This window comes from Sus scrofa, chromosome 15, assembly GCF_000003025.6.
Source record: "Sus scrofa isolate TJ Tabasco breed Duroc chromosome 15, Sscrofa11.1, whole genome shotgun sequence".
NCBI lineage: Eukaryota > Metazoa > Chordata > Mammalia > Artiodactyla > Suidae > Sus > Sus scrofa.
Window position 1 is genome coordinate 94,139,704 of NC_010457.5, and position 22,819 is coordinate 94,162,522.

Here is a 22,819-nt window from a genome sequence, read left to right on the forward strand (position 1 = left end):
CACTCAGACAGACACACATCATTTACCAACCCCTACTATGTCCTGGGGGCAGTACAGAGCAAAGGCTATCCAGCCCAGCATGACTCTCCTTCACTTCCCCCCTCTTTCTGCTCTGAACAGCACTCTGCAAAAGATAAGGGAGGCACCTGTAAAAATTCCTATTAACTAACTCAGTTTTCCTTCCTCCTACACAGGGCCTCTCTTGCTAGGCCCACAGTCTGGCACAATGCCCATATCAAGAGCAGAGACCTTCCTTTGCTAAGATGGTTCTATTCATTTTACAAGGTCATGGGTCTTCCATTACAGCTGCAAACACTCAGGGAAGATCTCCAATACTAGCTTGACCCCTGTGGGAGCAAGTGGATGACCTATTCAAGACAGCAGCCAGAACTAACAGAGGCATCTACCATCTGCTCAAAAGTCAGGAGCAGATCAGTAGCTACAGGGTGATGCCAAAAGTTCTCAAGCTCCCAATTTGGGGAGAAAGAAAAAGAGCCTTTGATCAATCACATTTGAGTCAAATCTGCATCCTCAAGACCAATCAGTTTGGGACACAGATTAAGTGTTCAGTAAACATTTGCTAAATACAGAACCTGGCTCTACTCTCTTTGGCCTGTCATCAGGAATCCATCTTTAACTCTTTGTCTTTAGTTAGATCCAACCTCTGGTGATATTGCTACCTCATCTTACAGTCCACAAAGTGCTTCTACAAGAATTATCTTACTTGATTCAATCAGGAACATTGTGAGTTAGGTAGGGTTGGCTTTATAATATCATCTCCAATTTTTAGAAGAGAAAATAGAACCCAAGAGAACTTAATGTGACTTCTTCAAGGTCAGAGAATGAATCCCAGGCTTCATATGTTTACTACACCTTTCTCTAAGCCACCATAAACCAGACACATGAGCAGAGAGGTAACACTAAAAATTGTGAATTATTATGAAACTGTAGTCCTTTATAGAGCAAAAAACAAAATACATTACTCAAAATAGATGTTCTGTAACAAAAGCAATATTGAAAAAGTGGGGAATGCAATTCAGGAAAAAGAAATCAAGATTTTTTTAAAATGTTTTTATATAGAAATATTTTACAAAGATTTTACAACATAGCAAATCATTATGTCATACTGTAGAAAGAAGAAAAAGATTAAACCTCAAGGATAAAGAAAGTGCTCATAGCAACGTATTGCAGTCTCCATGAAAGTGCATGAACGGTTAAGGCAAAGTACCCCGTTGGTACTGGCATGTTGCAAAATGACTTGTAAAACAGTTTTTAAAAATATACAAAGGGTTTTTTCCCACCTCTATTCTTCTCAAAGACATCTGAAAGGGATACATTTATGAACAGTCATGCTCTACAACTAGATCATGTTAAAAATGACTAGTTAAAAATAACTCCTGGCTACAAAACAGTAAAAGTAAAAATGCTCTACTGGAGCATATTAAATCAACTGCTTTATAAAGCAAAACCTTTCCAGGTATGGGCTTACTTGCAACATTTTACTTGCCAGGCTGAAGGCTTACTCCCTCACTATTCTAAGGTAGAACTTATTAAGGATAGCCGTATGGGTTAAATTACAAACTTGCCCTTCCGTGTGGCTTTTAACTTCTGGTTTCTGTGGCCAAACTACTGGCTTGTTTGAAGTCCTCATGCATTTACTGTGTTATAAATCTACTCTATAGCTTTGCTTCTACCTGCAGCTTATGTGACAGCCATTTTATGAAGTGCTTCATATACTTAATACAATATTTTGCCCTATCTGATAATAAAAATATGAAGGTGCTCTCTAAAGTTAAACCACAAACCCTATCAGGGAATTCTAGTTAAGCATTTCGTTTTTCCACATAGAAGTAAATCCCTTAAGCTCAACAGGATCAATAAGAATAATACTGGTTATCAAACTTTAATCTTCACACTTGGAAGAAAATGTGTTTTTATGAGACAACTGAGACAAAGATTTTTAAAAGTGAATTAGCTAGACTTGAACAAGAGGGGGTTTTAGGGAAAACCGATATATCTAATTCTAGTACAGATAATAAATATCTGCCAAAGAATAGCTTAATTCACGTGACTAGCCACCCTTTCACGTAAAGTCTTATACTCGTGAGAAATAAGGAAAAGGCAGTGTTACTATTTTATTCTCCATCTTTAAACTGAGTTTTTCTTTCCCTATTGTTCTCTATCCTTAAATATAACGGAAATTAACCAGCTCATTTCTTCTGGCTTAAGTTTTCCTAAAGAGCTTTTAGCCCTCAGGGTATAGCTGTGATAAAACCAGAGAGAGACACCCAGCCATTTATTGGAATTCTGAAGTTCAAAATAAGCACATGTATACATAATCTAGTAACAGGGATAGCAACAGTTAAACTGTCTTACACAACAGATGTATTAGTTTGATGTTCATCCGTAACTTCTTTGTCATTGGGACCACAGACCAAAAGCCGGGAGCCCAGAGTTTTCTGGGCAAATCGGAAATACATGATGTGACCCATTGCCACAAAGGAGACTGAAATCAATACGAGCAAGCCAAAAGCTTCAGGATTTGGAGCCAAGATGACCATGATGAAATGCAGAAGATCAAGAAGATAGTTCATTGAGTTCTGTACACCATTTATAATGCCCCTTTCAGATTCAATGACATTTTCTTGCAGCAGCTGTGTCACAGTTAAATCAAAGGACCAAAGACCTGTAATAAAAGATATTTTTAGAGACAATTTTAATTTAAAGCCATACAGTGCCGATTTATAGACTAAAAAAACCTGTTGACATGCGCCAAGTACACATTTAGCCCTACTACCTTCAAGTCATCGTATGCACATTTATCATAGCCTTAGAGACTTATTTTTCATCAATAAACCCTAGGTTGTTAGTGGCTTCAAGAAATTATTTTTACAGCCACAAGACAAAAATAAGCCTATCTACAAATTTCTTATTTCTGTTTTTCTGTGATTATTCATACTATGAAATCAAAACTCTGAAATCAGAGACACAATAAATCCTATTACAAGTACTAGTATTTTTAAAGTTTAAAATGAATGGACCTAATATATTGTTATGGTTAAACTGTAAGGAAACTTTAAACCATTAATACATTTACTGCCTGGGTTCTAAATCCCCTACAATAAAGCTGTCTTGCTTAAATATTAATGTCTTTGATAAATTAATGAACTGCTTTATATCACAAGATAAATATGGTTTCATTTCAAGAACGAATTCAGGCAGAGCTAATTCATCAGCACTCTATTAATGATTACTTAAGTGTTGCTTTGTAAGAGGTCTTTACATTGCGTTTTCTTCTAGAGCTATGAAATCCATTTGTTTGGCAAAGTATATAATAAATAAGCATCCACTAGATAAGACTTTTGAAGGATTTTTTTTTCCTAACTACTGTCTTTTTAAAAAATTTAAACCCAAAACACTTTTTTTTAAAACTTGTCCCATTAAATATTCTCTAAATTATAGTACTTTTATAGTATGGTAGAGTTACATCAATATAAAGCCTTTAAATTACTAAAAGTATAATCACTGCTGATAACATCTTTCTTAAAAATTAATTAAATTACATTAAAAGAGTAAGATATCCACTTAGGAAAATTTTTCAAGCTCTAACCATGTTTTAAGAAAGTGCATGTACACACAAACAAATATATTTTTTAAGCTATAAAATAAAAATTTCATAATAAATAACTAGATTATGTATACAGGTAAATAGTGGATTTTTAAATTAACAGTCAGGGACCCATTTATCATTTGAGGGTTGAATTCTCTGAACCCACATTTGCAAAAAGACACTTTGGTTCATTAATATTCAAAAAGAGATTTCTTACCGATTCTAGCAGCAATGACGCCTGCAAACAGCAGACTGACAGAGATTATAGGCACAGGTTTAGGGCTCATCTCAGGGACAATACTAGCAGAATCAGACCCATTTGACATGTACATATCAGTTGTAGAGATGAGTCCAGGTATTTTTGTAGGTGTAATTGAAAGTGGCTCTGTCTGAATGAACCTAGAATGGATATTTTCAAAAGGAGAAACAGACAAGTCCAAGGGGCTTCCAGGCATGAACACGGAGATGACACACAAGATCAAACAGGAAAACTGTGCAAATCCTGAGATCAGACCAGTCCGAACCAGGCCACATTTTCGACGCAGCCACGTAAAAGCCACAGTTCCCATTATTCCAGTTACAGCTGATGCTCCCATCAAAATGCTGAGGATGGACCCGCTCAGCCCCTGAGTGTAGGCGTACCCTGTAGTGATGCAATCAAAGCCAAGGACAGTCATATAGAGGAAAGCAAGACCCATGCCCGCCAGAAACACCGGCTGATTATAATAGGAGACCCATCCATCTCGGAAGGTGCGGAAGGGCTCAGCCATCTGCGAGGCACAGCTGGGCTCTTGCTCATTTTCAAGCTCGTGGATGTCAGGGTCTTTCTCACCCATTAGATGAGTTCCCTCCAAGGGTTTTGGCTCAGTTTCTGTTAATAAAAGACATCATTATTTGAGGGAGGAGACATGGGGAAAAAAAGCCAATTATCTTACTCAGTATTTTTTCTTCTCCCTCTCCCTCCCCCATGGACACACTCTGCTACATGCAATATAATATGCATTTTCTTTTACTCATCTAAGAATTCCATCCAAGGGACAATCTCTAAGTTTTTATGTTAAATAAACAAAATACTATTGATATCTCTCCCCTCTCTAATCCCACCAAAGTAAATAGTAGGAAAACTCATCAGATAAAATGCAATAATTGCCTGGGAAAACACAGAATCTTATTTCCTGGGGCCCTATCAAGATTCCACTTGTTCGGAAGCCCAACTTCTTCTCTTTCTTGAGAAATTCCTACCTTCATGTGCTCACTCCCTTCCACTGTCCTACAAATGGCATGTAACTCCCTTTATAGACCCCTAGGAGTTCTCTTGTTTCCTTTCTCCCACTGTTCTTCCCATTCCTATAGATCAATTTTGCCCAGCCACCCCTCAATTAATTGCCCCTCTGTGTCTCCTACTCACATTAAGGAAAAAGGTCAGGGGTCCCATTCCAACCCCTTGAGATTGAATTCCGAGTTGGTCCTCAAAAGCCTGGGTTTTGACTCACTACCAAGTCAATATATTTAACCTCATACAAGCCTTCAGCGTAACTCAATCTGATATAAATTCAAAATTATTTGGCTCTTAACCAACATTTAAGGTCTGAAAATCAGAATAAAGGGACTGGATATTTTGATGAGTTTACCTTTGTATAAATTCAGCTGTTTCAACTCAGTTTCCTCTACTTTAGGAACAGCTTTCACAGCTAGAGCAGGGGTTTTCTGGTAAACCTTCCAGAGCAGAAAGTATTCCACACACATGGATACCAAATTCCATCCCGAAATGAAACCACAGCCAATGACTGCAGAGCCAAATGTCATAATCTGGCCAACAGCCATAGGGGCCAAGATGTTGGTTAACTGGTCAATCCTTCGTATTGTAGCATTCATATCTACACAGGTAGGTGAAAGAGGCAGATAAATGTGCAATCCTAGCAAAGAGAGACTGCTCACTTACGTAATACAAACTCATAAACCAAGAGTATAGATTTCTACAACGGAAATTCCTAAAAGCACTCTGCAAGCAAACCATTTTGTTAGAAAATCACTTGTCGTTTGGATCAAGTCACATTAATATTGCCTCAAAAATCATTTCCCTTGGGATTATATAAATTAGTCTAATATCAGCTTTTAAAAAAATGAATTCAATAGTAACTCTACATTCTTTATTTCAACAAACATTTATTAAATGCCTATTATGAACTAAGCACCATTCTGGCACTATAACAAAAAATGAAGTCTGTCCTTCCCTGTCTTCATGGAGTTTACATTCCCATGGGAGCCCAAAGATAATAAATCAACAAGCATATAAATACGTAGCAGGTCAGATGTTCATTAAATATTATAGTGAAAAACAAAGCAGAAAAGGGCATAGAGAGTACTCAGAGGAAGGGGGAGACTTCAGTTTCAAATATGGCAAGGGCAAGGAAGAACTTGCTGGAAATAAAGACAGCATCACAGCAAAGACACGAAGCAGTAGGAAGCAAAAGAGCAAGTCAGGTGGATATTAAGGGGCACCACCAAGCAAACAGTCAAACATGTCAAAGGAGAATTCCAGACCAAGTGAAATGCAAAAGTCCTGGGGCAGAGGAACATGCCAAGAGGAACAGCAAGGAGGCAGTAGGGCAGGAGCAGAGAAAGGACGGGAGAGGATAGGAACAGATGAGGTCAGAGAGGGAGGGCAGACTAGCCCAATCATGTAGGGTCTTAGTCTATTACCTGAACTTCAGTTTTTACACTGAATGAATGAGGAGGTCTTTGGAAACTAATGAATAGAGAGGTAGCACCGTGTGGCATCATTTTAAAGGTTCATTTTGGCTGCTGTGATGAGACACCACTGTAGAGTGGGGGGCGGAGGGCACAGACGAGAGCAGAGGCAAGGAGAGAGGTGCAAGATGATGTGGCATAGAGCAGGATAGTAACAACAGAAACAGAGAAAGAGATACCAGATATACTTTAAAGTAGAATCAGGAGGTCTTCTGAACAGATTAGATATGGTATGTGAGAGAGAGGAATTAAAGATGATTCTTTATCCTGAGCAGTTATCGTAAGGACAGAGTTTCCACTTACCGAGAAAGAGAAGCCTTCAGAAGAATCAGGTTTGGGGCAAATGAATAACCATTTGGTTTTAGAGATGCTGATTCTGATAAGCCTACTGACATTTAAGAGGCCCCATCATGCAGATAGTTACACATATAGGTCTGGAGTCTAGGGAAGGAGGTGTCAGATTTGGGGATCATCAGCTGCTTGATTTTTAAAGCAGTGACACTGGCTGAGCTCACCAAGGGAGTGAGTGTAGACTGAGAAGAGACAAGTCTGCTGACTGAGTCCTGGACATGCCAATGTTCAGAGGTCAGGATGATGAGGAGGAACCAGCAAAGGAGGAGGAAAACCAGGAGAAGCCAAGAGAGGACAGTGTTTCAAAGAGGAGAGAGTAACCAACACAATTGCTGCTGATAAGCCAAGAAATTTGAGCAGCTTTAGATGGATCACATAGAAGGTATTGAAGACCTCAAAAAGAGTAATGCTGGTGGAGCAGTAAGGGCAAATGTCTGATTGAAGTTGGTTTAAGTGACTGCTGCTAACTTCAGGGGACACCACTTCTATTATATTTTAAGTGAGTGGCACTCCCTGGATTCATAATGGGGCCGACATTATAAAAAGCAAGGCCCCAACCAAGGAAAGGAATTAGAAAGAGTGAACATTGATATTTTTTGTTAAGTTCTGCTCAGAAAGAGAATAAAGAAATGGCATGGTAGAGGAGTAGAGACAGGGATTTTTAAGAAGAGTAAATTATATATGATATCAAATTATATCATGTTTATATGTTGATGCGAATGTTACAGTAGATGAGAAGGTATGGCATCTAAATCTATGGCACAAGTGGCAGAGCTGTTCTCAGAGAGGAGTGCAAGCAATTCATCAATAGCACAAGAGTGGAGGTCATGTAAATGGCCTCAGGTGGAAGGAGGAAGAGCGATGTGATGGTGGAAGCACTTGGAAGTTCTCTTCTCATTTTTCCATTTTTTCAGTAGAATACAAAGCCAGGTCATCAGGGAAGGTAAGGATGGGAGAGGAGATATTGAATGCATAAAGAGAAAGGAGAAAGTCCAAAATAGTTCTTTAGGAAAGTGGGAGAAGGAAAGCACCAGAGAAGAGTATGATCAGCTGGCAGCATGAAAGGCCCCATATGAATCCAGTGGTTATGAACTTTAAGTGAGAACAGTGAGCAAAGGCATACATTTTTCACCAGCCAAGTTCTACTACGGAGAGGGTCTTATATAAGGAAAGTGACAAAAGGAGAGGCTAAGTGAGCTGAGAGTATATGCTAAGAGGCATCCCAGGGTCAGAACGACTGACCTTGGAATTGAAGCTGGGTAAGGAGGGGACACAAGAGGGGTCATGTGCAGTGAATAGGTAGTAGAGTAATTACTCGTTGGTGCCAACCAGGCTGGAGGAGTGCTGGGGCTGGGGTCCCAGGAGGAGTGAGCTGGAAAGATAGGAGGTCTTGGATGCCAAAGATTGAGATTATGGAAGTGGACTCTGGGAACATATAGCTGAGTCACAGTGGAGAACAGGATGAATGAAGGAGAGGAAGTCAAGAAAATGAACTACTTTCTCATTCTCTATCTCATAGAGCAGAGCAAAGATTACTGAGACAAGTCCTTACAATCATGTGGGGCTCCTTAAGGAAAAAGCAATACGTGACTAATAAGAACATTAACAGAAAATTGCCATTATGCCTTCTCTAGTTCTTCCTGGTGCTCACCAGCCTTCCAATCAGCCCTATGTGTGTATAATGCTTATATGATAACAGGAGAACTTTGACATATTTCACCTTTCACTTAAGAGGTAAAGGCAGTTTCATTGATCGTATGTACACACGACCGTTTTTGCAGAGTTGAAGTCCACCATTCTATCTGCCCCCCAGTAATAAGTTCCTAACAGGGAGGTATAGAATTGACCCAAAGAACTCAATAATTTGAGTCCAAAAATCAAGTACTAGTGAAAATATTCCATCTGCCCCCCAGTAATAAGTTCCTAACAGGGAGGTATAGAATTGACCCAAAGAACTCAGTAATTTGAGTCCAAAAATCAAGTACTAGTGAAAATATACACTTGGATCTGAAACCCTCTGAAAAACAACAAAATTTAGTTAAAATGATTTGTTTCTCATTCATTACCTCTGTTTCAAGTGCTCATAAACTTTCTAATGTCACCAATGTCTTTTATTTAGAATTTAGAAATGTCTAAGGAAGCTAATAAATAATGTTTAGATGTAATATAGTGTCAGAGAATGGCTCTTATTTTTCTAAAGCAGAACAAATTAAATGATAACTTTTCAAAAAGACCTAATCATTTTACTGGTAACCAGCTAGAGAAAAATCAGTCCTCTGAATGTGCAAACCCATTTTTTTTCTGCACATTTATATTTATTCCCATGCAGATACACAAATGTGTGCTCATTTAATTCCAACTGAACTGTTTGCAGCTACAGCTGTGGCACAGAACATGACTTCAATAACTACTTGCTATTTTAAAGGGTATATTACATCTCATAGACTCATAGTAAAGAAAAGATTTGCTGAGCAAATAGCGGCTGGCAGGTTCGTCTACCTCAAATGTGAAATCAATGTTCAGTCAATATAATTCAAACAAGAAATTTATCTGCCATACTTGATGCCAGCAGATGTTTCTTTAGAATGGTGGACGAGAAAAACCTCAGAAGCTATTAATAAAGAGTAATTAACAAAGGAAATGGAGAAGAAAATAAAATAACAGATGGAGTAAAACGTCTGGGAAAGGAAGTGTTTCAAACAGGCTGAGGGTCATGGCTGGAGGGAGTGTTTTAATAAAACAGTAAATCAATTACCTAGACAAATTAGCTAAAAGATTAATTAACAGCATTTTTGTAAGAAAAGAATATCTTTTCTGGAGCTGTCTAAACTAGATGATAACAGCTATATTTTGACCTGATGTTACTGAAATTTTAAAACTTTTCCACCTTCCAGGGAAAATTTCTCTTGTTCTTTACCCTCAGTGGTACTACCTCCCAGTTAAAAAATTACTCTGAAATTAAGAAACACTGGGATGAGGGAATGAGTAGTCAGCATCCAGCTCATAACCTTCCCTCTTTATGGGCTCACGCCTTCTTTCTCTCTCTCTCCAACACACACACACTGCACACAGGTTCAGCTGGCTCTGCCCAGTCTCCTGCTTGGTTTCTTTGCCAGCAACCTCAAAAATCTCAAAATACGGAGTTCCTGTTGTGGCTCAGAGGAAATGAACCCGACTAGTATCCATGAGGATGCTGGTTCAATCCCTAATCTTGCTCAGCAGGTAAAGGATCCAGCATTGGCGTGAGCTCTCGTGTAGGTCACAGATGCAGCTCGGATCTGGCATTGCTGTGGCTGTAGTAATAGGCCAGGAGCTGCAGCTCTGATTTGACCCCTAGTTTGGGAACTTCCATATGCCATGGGTGTGGCCCTAAAAAGACCAAAAAAAAAAAAAAATCAGCCTGCATAAACATAAATTATTCCTGACTGGAGTAGGTTTCTGTGTACAGAGACCCAAAATCAAAAGGACCCAAGGCGGCAGCTGGAGTCTCCTCCTCAAATGCTTTTCCCCTTTCTCTTCTATTTTTCCTTTACCCTCCTTTTTTTCTGTTCTGTAATTCTGTCTGATAGCAGAAATGGTACCAAAAATCCATGGTTACAGCCTGGTTAACTTTCAAATGGAAGAAGTTTTTGTTTCTTGTTTTGAAGCAAGGTTTGTTTTGAAGCATGGTTTTTAGTTAATTTTTAAACAAAATGTGGAGGTCAAAACCTGAGGAAAAAGTCCATGGAGGGTTTCCTTTGCTGGGCTACTAACCCACACTACTGGCTGGATGGGAAAGAGCCCTGCTTACTAAACTAATTCACAGAGGACAAGAGTTCATTGGGCAGCTTACTTCCTTTCTTAAACTTGAGAAACTCCAGGTCAGAAAGTACACTTGTTAGCCTGGATTCTTCCTCTCAGCAATAATTCCCCACATAAAGAAAGATAGCTGAGAAATGGCCAGCCATATTTTTATTATTTTCCTGGAATATCACTTTGGACTCAGAAAGATTGCCCCAAAGTTACGTGGAATTTTTTTGTTTTTTTGTTATTTATTTATTTTAGATATTTAGCACAAAATGAAATATTCTGAGTAACTTTCTCTCTACTCAGGGCTTTTTTTTTTTTTTCAATTACAGACATATAGACTTCCAAGAGTCAATACGAGTTAAGATATTCAGAGAAGAGAATTATCTTAAATGCCAACTTTTCCCCAAAAATGTATTCCAACAGATACATATGTGATATATTTTCAAAATATACCCTTCTGTATCCTTTGAATTTTAAAACATGGACATGTGGTACATCCTTAAAATACTACACTAAAAAGAGAAAATAAAGAACAGGGAAGAAACACTGGGGGGAAAAAAAAAGGACAAAGCCTTATCTTTTAATTCAATGTGGCTAAAAGAGATATGGAATTATTTCCTATAAGTAAATAATCACAGGAAGAAAAGTTAGTGAGAATCACTGCTTTAGCTCCAAAGAGAAGTCTGCATCACAGACTCACATGTGCTAAATTCATTTCCTCACTCACCAACCTCTAAGATCACTGCTGTATTTCTATCTTGAGCAATATTATTACTGCTACCACAGAGTGATGACTAAAGCAAATTCTTTTTCTTCATTTAGACCTTACATAGATTTTGTTCGCTTTCTCCCAACTTTCTTTTATCTTTTTTAACCACATGTCCAGTCAAACAAAGTTGCTTGCTCACCCCAGTACCTAATCTCTCTTCCATGTCCTGGGATAAGCCAACTGTAGTCATCAGGAATGGTTTTCTTGTCAGTCAGGATGGTTAGGCAATGTGTCTGTGATACCCATTATCTCAATGGCCAGGAGAGTTAATTCAGCTGACCTGATCAGCAGATATGTATACCCCTCCTCCTTTACTCTGTGTAATTTCAATCCAATTTGTGTCTGGGTGCTGTATGGGGCTGGGGGAGGTAGGGAATATTGAGTGAAGTAGGTTATTCACGGCCCAAGTAATATTGATGCAATGGACATGTTGCTTTGTAAGCATTCTTCAGCCTTTATTTGCCCTCTTGTATATATTTCCAATGGACAATAAAGACATAAACTTCCTAAAAAACCTATGTTCTGTCCTCCATTTCTTTAGTATTTGTAAAAGCAATTACATCATGCATAATATAATAACAATTATAATAACAATTATAACTTTAAAGTTGAAGGAATTAACTAGAAGTTATAGACTTAAGTTGTTTCCATTTGGTTTGGATAAAAATAATATCCATAATATGACCAGTTAATACTGGTAATAATTTTTATAGTATGACTGAAAAAAATCCCATGTCAGATTTTCACTGTTCTAAGCATTAATTAAACATTTGGAAACAGTTAACAGAATTTAAAAGAAAGAAAGAAAGAGGTCAAAAGAAATGTTCTTCTAATTTGCCAGGTTTACTTAGAATAAAAGAGAAGGTCACTCTTCTATATATTAGCTTCAGAGCAGTGAGACAAATCTTTGCACTGGTAAGAAAAAGACTATGTTTTCAATTGACTATTCTTTAAAAATACTCAGAAAAAGGCATAAGTGTAATTTATTACCACTGATTTGTAGTGAATCCTAATATAACCCATTTTAGTAGAAAGAGAAAACCAAATTACCTGCTAATTTGCTTCTGTCTTCTCCTGCAACAACAACAATCCAATCCCTTTGGATTGTGATTGTAGTAGCAGTACTGGCCAAATTTGCAATATTTGCAATAGTGATGATCAAGATATAGCAGGAAGTCTAAAGAATTACAGGGAAAAACTGATAAAAGTGTCAGTTTTACCACACTGTACCTATCTCACTATACAATATAATTTAAAATGGTCTTTGATGACATAGAAATAAATTTTTATTTAAATTTCATTTCACAAAATCATAAGAAACCATTTTACTTTGTAGACATGAAACAATAAATACCAGTGGCCATGTTAAAAGGCATATTTTTCTAGTCTATATTATCTGTGGTACACATCATACAAAAATGCTAATGGTCATATGCACATTTATGTGACATAGTTGTCATAAAGTGTTAACATAGGGCTAGTTTTTACTTCCCCCACAAATATGTCCTTTGGAAAAAATATTGAGGGGGTAGTAAGAAAACCTTTATTTAAATCAGAGTCTGACACTTTCCAGTTGATAATGGGCAATCAGCAAAAATCACTTTGTCTTAATTTTTTTCAACAACAAAATGAAGAGGACAGAAGATTTATTGTCCTACCTGGCTTTGAAACTCTACAATATTAGTCAAAAATATGTAATAAGATTCAACAATGACATCAAATCTATTGTTTTCCACTATACCCATCTCTCTCTTCTTTTCCATTAAACTATCATGAAATCATAGTATGAGAAGTTATCGAGTCCATCTCCTCAAACAGAAATACCAATTATTATTGGAGGGACACAATCATGAATTATTAATACACACACACACAGATAACATTTATTATATGGTGTGAACAAATTACAGGTTAGTACTATTAAGCTGAAAACTAGCAACTCTTAGTACTGCCACTAAAACGAATAAAAAAAAAACGAACAAAATTTAAAATCAAATAATACTTAATAAATGCCTATTTTGGGCAAAAAACAAAAATAAAACAAAACCAAAGTGGTAGGGGATATTAAAGCAGACACAGAGATCGAAATTAACAAGTCTTATTTGCAAAAAGACATTCCCTAGCCTCAAAGAGTTTTCGTCTTTTACCACTACCAGGTGTTCAATTTTCTGCTGTCAAGAATCTTGTTGAGAACTTACAAGAACCCATCCATGGTACATGGTCAGAAGCTCATCTTTATGTAGGAAAACCATCATCAGGATGATTCCACACAGGATGACCGAAACATTCTGGATGACCAGTGACGTCTGGGCCACTATATAGTGGGAGAAACAAAGGATTCATACAACAAAGCATTCAGTGGAGCTGCTTTTACCCACACATCACTGTTCTACTATATTAATGCATAGCAAATTACTACAAGCATAAAAAAAATCAATTAAAACTTCTTAAAAGTTACTACAAGAAATAAAAACATTCCTGAAGTAAATCCTGCCTCAACTATTTCCAGTAGGACCCAGCACATCACATCAGATCAGTAAAACTTACAGACAGAATAAAGAAGTATCCCCAATTTTCCCTGTTGGTTGAAACCATTCATAATGACCACATTTTCATTTATCATTTAGTTTATCCTCTTGAAAGTTTACTGTCATAAAAAGAACAATATTGACTACATCAACAAGATCCACATATCGGAGCTTTGTTACTTAGGCAAAAATAAGAACATGAAGGAGGTTATGGAGGAGGTTAAGGAGGAGGTCATGCAATCCATAACCTCCTACGTGGCAGGCTGAAGTTCATAGGATAGTATGGATAAATATGAGAGACATGTAAAAAATTGCCAAGAATAAAGAAGCAGTGTGTTCTTTTTGGAATACTAGTGCCATTTGCATGGCTATGAAATTCTAAACTATATCTTTCCGCATAGTGAATGCCAGCTTTCTGAGAGTGAGGCACACATGTAGATAAAGTGCTGGAATAAGGACAAGTTAGTATACCAGGTAAGGATACTTCCTAGCCTTTCCTCTGCCCCTCTCTAGGAGAGACAACCTAGGTCAGGATAGTTAATTTATCTTATATCTTATGTCTATAAGGTGAGGATATAATACATATCTTCCTTACTTTATGGGGTCATTATGATGCTCAAATAAAATACTTACAAAAGCACTTTGAAAAATACAGACGGTTGTACATGTAAGGTATAATTACATCTCCTGCCTTTAAGGATAGCAAAGCTCATTCTGACTTGGAAGATTATATCAAATCCTCGAGACAAAACAAACTGCTTTCTGAAATTAGTTTGAAATAAATTTCCAACATATAACTCATTCTTTCATTGCATGAGGATTAAATATGAACTGAATGAGGTGCTTAGCTCTCAGAACCCTACAGACCACAGGAAAGAGAGGCATGTGTACAGATAATTATAAGAACATTAGTGTGATGACAGAGGTATAAACAAGGCTTCAGGAGAGTGCAGAAAAAAACATGGTTAACTCAGCCTTAGAGACATCAAAGAAGATTTTAATGGAGGCTGACACGAGTCAATTACATGGGACAAGGGCCAGGTTGCTATTCCACCACACTCTTCTTCATCCAACTCACCATTCTTTCCTAACCTACAGTTTCAGTGTTCAACAATCATAAGGCTAAAGGTCTCTATGTATAACATTCCCATGTTCCTGTGTATAATAGCGTTAATAACTAAGACTTTTTTTTCCTAGGATACAAAACTTTTATCTATATGTGTTTTGGTATGTAAATTCTCAAACAATAGAAAAATGTCCATCTTGGCCATTCTACTAATAGCATCGAGTCCTAGAATTTGATAATCCAGTTATTCTCTCTCCAGGGGTAGTCATCCTGCACTGAAAGAAATGGCTACCTCAGTCTTTCCCCAATGTCTAAGATAGACATGGCCAGGTCTTAGCATTACAACTGAGCGACTAAGGAAACTTCTGTCCTCCTAAATTTTTATCCAAATTGCCCTTATATTCTGTAATTTTTTTTTTTTTTTTTGGCTGCACTCATGGCCTGTGGAAGTTCCTGGGCCAGGGATCGAACCCATTACCACAGTTGTAGCCAGAGCCACAGCAGTGACAATGCCAGATTCTTAACCCGCTGAGCCATAAGGGAACTCTGCCTTATATTCTGAATAATTGAACTGTTCATTCACTTCCTCTCTTTTCTATATAATACTTAATGATTTCAGTATTAATGCTCTAGAATAAGTGCCAATATATTATCATTTCTTTTTCCCTCAAATATTTATAATTCAGCTGTGATTCAGAAACAGATTTTTTTTCTTGATTCCATAGTTTTCAGTTCCCCGATACATCCATTTATATGAAACACAGACACCCAGTGGACAGATGTTCAAGCTGTCCCAGGAACATCTTATTAAATGGACTCCAGGGCAAGTCATGGTTAAAAAGGATGCCAGAGTTAAGCAAACTTTTAATGTTTAACATGGTTCCCAGAAAAGTGCTATGGTGTTAATCATTAACATTTGAAATTTAAAAATAGCCAAAGATACCAAAAAAAAAAAAATCTAAAAACTCAATGTCCTGGCATCCCAACTTTGTGCAGGAGCCCCAGACCCTCCATGCAGAGGTGCTACCCATGAGCACTCATCACTCAGGGGCTGTGTGCAGATGCCCAGTGGGTTTGTCACAGTGGTTCTCTCTAGCTCAGGTACTGGCCCCACAAACACACCACTCACCTTTAAGTCTGGCATTCTTATCCACCCAATCACCAATGATAGCTCCTAGGACCAGAACAGACCCTGCCACCACCAGCCCATAGACTGCAGTCAGGAGAAGGCTGTTTCCATAGAGCTCCACCAGAAACACAGACACTGCAAAGTGCCACATCCGATCCCCCTTGAATAAGCAGAGAAGAGAAAAAATTCTGATGAAGCATTTTCAGTTTCTAGTCAATTATACTCAAGAAATTGCTTCCCTATCAAAACGGTACTTTCCACCTAGACCATAAGATTGTCAAAGTCAACAATTCCTCTATGGATTGAATGTGGTCAGCTATTAAAACTGTTTGTCCAGGCACAATGGAAAATATTCTTGCCCAATTACTAAGTAAACTCCCCCATTAAGCATGATATTGATGAAACAAACATACTCCTTATCATTCTAGAAAAAAATACAGTTTCCAAGTCCAAGAAGTTTGTTTTGTTTGGGTTTTTTTTTTTTTTTGAGATAAAACTTTTCCTATTTTGCATCAGATTTTTATCTGGAATTTACCTATCCTGATTTGAGAGGCATAAAGGAGCTTGCTACTGAACCAGAATGAAACTACAGTATAGTTTACAAACATTAGTGTGCCTTGAACATCAAGAAAAATTCAGTTTTCCAATCTGTAAAATGCAAGAATGGACTATATGACCTCTAAAGTTTCTTTTACCTCTAACATTCTAAAATCTATGTTCCATTTTACAAATAAACTTCAAAGTCATAAAACAGCAGGACAATCAGAAAGATGAAGTTGATATGGGCAAATGCAGGTACCATACATATGAATGAAGATGAAAGAAATAAATATATAAGCAAGTAGTTATTTTAACATTTTAACACAGATGAATTTTGAAAGGGGGAAAAAACCATTTCTTCACTCTAGAGTATATAAGGAAATTTTGGAATTCATTACTGCAAAAGGTAGAATAACATAACATTTAAGTTGTCAGGTAAATTAATGTGTAAGAAATCTATAACGAGCCTTACAATTAGATTTTAGACTCCATCCCTGACTCCTGAGGTTAATCTAAAATAGGACAACTATATTCTATCATAACCCATCCCTATAAGAAATCACTACAGGAAACCGAGTTCCTAGGCCCCCTATGGATTAGAAGTATCACTACACTTTGAGTTCTTTCCAAAGTCACTTGACATCCCCCTAACAAGCTTAATGTTTAAGGAGCAAAGTATTATTCTGGCAGTTCAAATGATTTTAAAAATTTAATAAAGCCAAGACAACAATCTCATGCATTCAAAGCTAAACTGATGTACACATGCCATAACCATCATTTACGATCTGACCAGCATCCATGAGGATGCAGGTTCAATCCCTGGCCTCACTCAGTGGGTTAAAGGATCCAGCATTGCCGTGAGCTGTGGTGTAGGTCACAGACATGGCTTGGATCAGGTGTTGCTGTGGCTGTGGCATAGGCCAGTGGCTACAGTTCTGATTAGACCCCTAACCTGGGAAAATGTTAATGTTTAAAAGACCAAAATAATAATAATAATAATAATAATAATAATTTCTGAGACAGCTTTTTAAGGTTTGCTTTGACAATTGAAATTTTTCCACCTAGGTAGGAATTACATTTCAAATACCAGTGTACTAAATGATTAAAAATATGTGAGACACATAAAATTGTTTGAAACCAATAAAAAGATAAGTTTATAAATTAAGATAAAAATGTCAGTAAGAAGGACAAATTAGGCTATTTTTCTTAATCTTCATGAGAAGCAAATTTGAATTTGATTAGCATAATATAGGATGAGAAGAGGGATACTTTATCTAAATCTCCAAACTTCTGAGAAGACAAAAAACATATAAATGCCTCAAAGGACAGGTTGCCTCCATAAGTGATTTTCTTCTTTTTTTTCTTTTTGTCTTTTTAGGGCTGCACCCGCAGCATATGGAAGTTCCCAGGCTATGGGTTCAATCAGAGCTGCAGCTGCCAACCTACGCCACAGCCACAGCAATGCCAGATCCAAGCTACATCTGCCAGTTTGCAACCTACACCATAGCTCAGGGCAATGCCAGATCCTGAACCCACTGAGAGAGGTCAGGGATCGAACTCTCATCCTCATGGATACTAGCTGGGTTCATTACTGCTGAGCTACAACAGGAACTCCGAGATTTTCCTCTTTCTTAACATAAAGAATAAACAATATTATTCTACTACTAGTGCTTCTTTCTTTGTTGTCTTACTCCTATATTTTTTACAAAAGAATTTGTTTTAGATTTTTCTAAAGCAGGCCACTGAAACAAGTGCTATGAAATGAAAGTGTTCTCTCTGGCTTCTCTCTGTATGGCATGCCACCTCCCTGATGGAGAGAAATAAAACTGCTCCACTTACTCCAATTTCCAACAGGTTTAGGCTTTAGGAAGTAGCAGATTCTATACTCACAAAGCCCAAGAACTAAGTAAAGTCTCAGTAAATGCTGATAGAGTGCAACTCAAACCTACCCATCCTTACATCCATCTCCTGCCCTCCCACAGGTTGTCATCACACTTTGAGGATCGGTTTCCATATTAATGAGTGACTGAGAGCCCAAGGCCAAATGAATGTCAGTGAATGAATGATCACAGTCATTAATGCACTGGATACTTTTTGAGAGGCTACTAAGTACCCAATGCTACAGCAGGCACAGGAAATTCAGCAGTGGGCAAAAATTAAGATTCATGCTTTCATGTAGCTTGCATCCCAATGAGCAGAGACCAAAACCAAATCTAGAATAGGTCAGGTGGTATAAATGCTATGAGGAAAAATAAAGTAGGGTGGGGCAGGAAGGTGGCATTCTGCATGAAGTAGAGACCTCTACTAAGTAAGTAAGGGCTGGCGCCATGAAGACATCTGGCATATAATTGGAGACAGTCCATAGCATAATGACATTAAGATATAAGCCCTGGCCACCCCTTTCACGGCCTTACACTGCTTATCTTTTTATAATTAGCAATACCTTTTAAAGGCCACACTAAATTATATAAGCTCTTTGATGACATGATCCACTTCTTACCATACTTTGTATTCCAACAGCATAGAGTAAAATACATTGATCCACTGGTAGACAGAAATGAAGGCAGATATTAAAAAGCATTCAACTTCACACAAAACTAATCTGATATAACTCTAACAGCTCTAAACTATAGTCAGCATTTAGGAAACCATGACTTGACAGAATTGGCAGGGAAATGGATATATACATATACATATGTTTACATATATATAAATAAGTACACATATTTTGTCCTAATAAAATCTGGCAAAGTGTCAAACAGGAGACAAAACTCCAAAGGCAGAATTACCAAGAGTTAGACAGCACTCTTCTTTTACACTCCTCTCCAGTAAGTGAAAACCCACTGAACCTTTTATGGTTGTAACTGCTCTGTTTTTTTTAATCCAAGTTTCCCACAAGAACTCCTTTTGCTCAATTTACTGTAAGATTGGAGTAACCAGCTGTCACTTTTCTGATGTTTTTCACAATAAAAAATCCTCCTGGAACAATCACAGTTCCACCCTTTTTGGCAAATCTGACCTGCCAACCTAATAACAAAAGGTCACATAAACCTTAAACTTAATCAGTATTTGGAAGTTAGGCACCTTCTTCCCCTAGGAGATAGGTCCAGACCACAAGGTGAGAATTTCAGATACTATCTCCACCACTTATCTGTTTTATAAATACTTAATACTTACTGAATTAAACTGGAAGAACTATTGATTTAGATTAATTAAGGGTAGTTTCACTAGATTTCTACTAGCATCATCAGCTATAGGAAATGAACTGCCAGTTCCACTTTGTTTACATGCATTTGCAGAGTCATCCTTGTCTAAGCCTCTGGGGAGATAGAAACTGGCCTTCTAAAAAGCCATCTTTGAAGTATTTCTTAAAGAGCTGATAACCTAGTTTAATAATTTCCCAAGGGCATCGGTACAGATTTCCTCATACAATAGTTTGCATTTATGCCTTAAGGATGATCTAATAGAAGTTTTCAATTTAAAAAGAAAATAACATTCACAAACTTTACTCTCAAAAGTCTTTCTCTTTACTATGGTTCCTTTAAATGTCATATATGAGGCATGAATAGAGTATACTCAGATTTGTTGCTTGTAAACAATTAGACTGGTTATTTAATTGAAAAATATTCTAATCAGCATTAATTAAATATAAATCCAGCATCCTCTGGGATTATTCTTTTGGATTGGTAGGTGTTGCTGAAGGTTCACAGGAACCCTGGGACTCTTCCAAGACCACATAAGAAGTCAGAGGGATAATTATGAATTAGTTGCTGATTTTCTTGGATAATGGCTTTTACGATAGGCTGAGATGCCCCGCACTTATCTACCTGAAGATAACATTTTTAAAGACCAGAATTTTCATCACTCAGATATTTGCTCTTGGGGTGAATCATATTTAAATTACTCTTAGAATGCTATTCTTAGCCTAAGCCAATCACTGCACTATTATACTGTATTTTCATAGTGCAGTATGCTGGAACTCATAGGGTTTGTTTGTTTGTTTGCTTTGCTTTTTATGGCCACTCCTGTGGCATATGGAAGTTCCCAGACTAGGGGTAGAATCAGAGCTGCAGCTGTCCACCTACACCACAGCCACAGCAAAGCAGGATCTGAGCTGCACCTGCGACCTACACTACAGCTCAGGGCAACGCCAGATCTTTAACCCACTGAGCAAGGCCAGGGGTTGGGTTTGTTACCAGCTGAGCCACAGTGGGAATTCCTGGAACTTATAGTTTTAACGAAAGAAGAAAATAGAGAAATATCTTCAAATGTGAAAAAACTGAAGGTCCATGACATATCCCTTCATTCTCAGTGGCAGATATTACCATTTATTAAGCCTTTTATAATGCAAAATACATTTTAACAAACAATACCATTAATGCTGCCCTTGTTAATCGTGTCTTTGGATAGTTGTCAATCTACACAAAGTGTGACAATTCAATAATTAAATAGCATTTGCTAACACCTTTGGGAAAACATCTTTGGTGAAAATAACTTTTTCGTGAAAGCATGTGTGTTGGTTGATTTGTTTCTTTAGCTGCATGACAAAACTGGAGGATGGCTTAATACAATTGGACCAAATGAAAGGAAATAAGAAATTGTGCAAGTATGTTGGAAGAACTACTGCAGATTTTCACTTACCCAAGTAGATAGAGAATGACCAAGGTAGAGAAGGAATTTTGCAGAGGTCAGGTAGTTTGCTAAGGATCCTGCAAAGACACACAAGGGGTGAGATAAAAAGCATAGTTAGTCACTTGAGTGAGCTGAGGTTGGAATGCTTATTCATTTGCTCTTATTAAACATAATTATTAAAATCCACTTTGTGCAGTAAATCACGAATATTTTATTAAGTCACCTAGACACTGATGGGTTGATTAAAAATGCAGCATGACTTGTTGATCAATAAATAACTGCATAACTTCACATACAATAAAACAACCTCTTGTTTTCAACATTTTTAAACTCCATTTCATTTTTAATAAGGCAATCCAAATTGCCCAGTCTACTCCATCCTTGCCTGTGTACAAGCCCCTTTCCCCATACCTTGAAATTCCTTTCTTCCTCAACCTCCACCAAAACAAGAGTCAAAGGAGCTACAAAGCACTCCGGTTAACAGCTGAGCCACATTCCTCCAACACCTGCTTGGAGCTGCGGGTCTCCACTGCATTGGTTCAACTCACCACAGCATCCTCCCTGGCGGTTTTGCTCTCTTGCCCTGGTCATGACACAAGGCGACCCCCACTCGTTCTTTTGCTGCTACCGCTGCCGCTGTTGCTCTTGCGGAGATGCTTGTTAGCAGGAATGCAAGGAACTGAAGAGAGCACCTCTGAAAACACAACAGCTTTGTGCAAAAAGACCGAGACAACTGTAGCAAAAACAAAAAAAGGAAAACGGCCCCGGGGTCTTCTTTAGGTCTTCTTTCCAAACTTAGCTAACACTGTAGCTGAAGTTGGAAAGGCAAAGCCTTATGGAGGCGGGTGGGAGGCTCAACAGGCGTCCGAACCGCGTCGGGTGCCCTGTGCCGCCGCCGCTGCCGCCGCCGCCGCGGGCCCGGCCCAAGCCCAGCACTTATACGGGGCCGGGGCGGGGCTCCCGCCGCCACCGCCTCTTGGGCCGCCCCCTCCCTTTCAGAGCCACCCGGGCGTCCCCGCGGCGCGAGGCCCGGGGCCAAGCCGCCTTCCACGCCCTTCTCGGGAGTCGCCGCCAGTCCGCGGCGCTAGCATTCGACTGGCTGCAAACAAGCTGCGGGCCTGCTGCGACCTTCCCCGGGTTCGCTCCACTCGCCGGGTTTTCCTTCCTCCGGGAGGCCGCGAGAGGGGCTGAGGGAGGCCAGGCGACCGGGAAGGGCAGGACCGGGAGCCTGGCGGGCGGGGAGATGCATGCCCCAAGCCCGGGTAGGGGCTGCGGGGCTGCGCTTCGCACAGGCTGCCTGGCCGACTCGGGAAGAGGGCGGCCGCCAAAGGTGGTCGTGCAAAACTCCAGGCCCGGCTTGGGGGGGGGGGACATCTTTTTTTTTTTTTTTAAACGAAAATCACTTTTAATATAAGTAGCTAAATAAACATAGTCCATGTCACAGAGGCCGCTTTCCTGGCCTTCCCATTCCGGCCCGCCTGCGGAATGTCTTCTTCCCAGGACTGCGTAGCGGGGCTTCCCTCAAAGAACCAGAATTAAGGGCCAGGAAGGGGCGCAAAGATCAGGGTCCAGACCTCTTCAGAGGAGAAAATGGAACCCTATAAGGGTTAAATCCCGCAGTGACTTAGGAACCCAGCCACCAGCCTAGAACTCG

At 38.7% G+C, this 22,819-nt stretch overlaps 1 protein-coding gene across 2 annotated transcripts; it reads right to left on the reverse strand.

The window, feature by feature from the left end:
* Positions 932 to 22,090, reverse strand: SLC40A1 (solute carrier family 40 member 1). 2 transcript variants are annotated; one of them, XM_003483701.4, is made up of 8 exons: positions 21,714 to 22,090; positions 21,175 to 21,242; positions 15,994 to 16,153; positions 13,469 to 13,584; positions 12,321 to 12,447; positions 5,242 to 5,487; positions 3,828 to 4,481; positions 932 to 2,686 (listed from the first exon to the last, which is right to left on the reverse strand). In XM_003483701.4, exons 1-8 carry the CDS (start codon positions 21,754 to 21,756, stop codon positions 2,373 to 2,375), a joined length of 1,728 nt encoding a protein of 575 aa, XP_003483749.1. In that variant the 5' UTR covers positions 21,757 to 22,090; the 3' UTR covers positions 932 to 2,372. The 2 variants fall into 2 exon arrangements, with proteins under 2 accessions (XP_003483749.1, XP_013839789.1); XM_013984335.2 differs by lacking the exon at positions 5,242 to 5,487 and having other exon boundaries at positions 1,040 to 2,686; positions 21,714 to 22,077.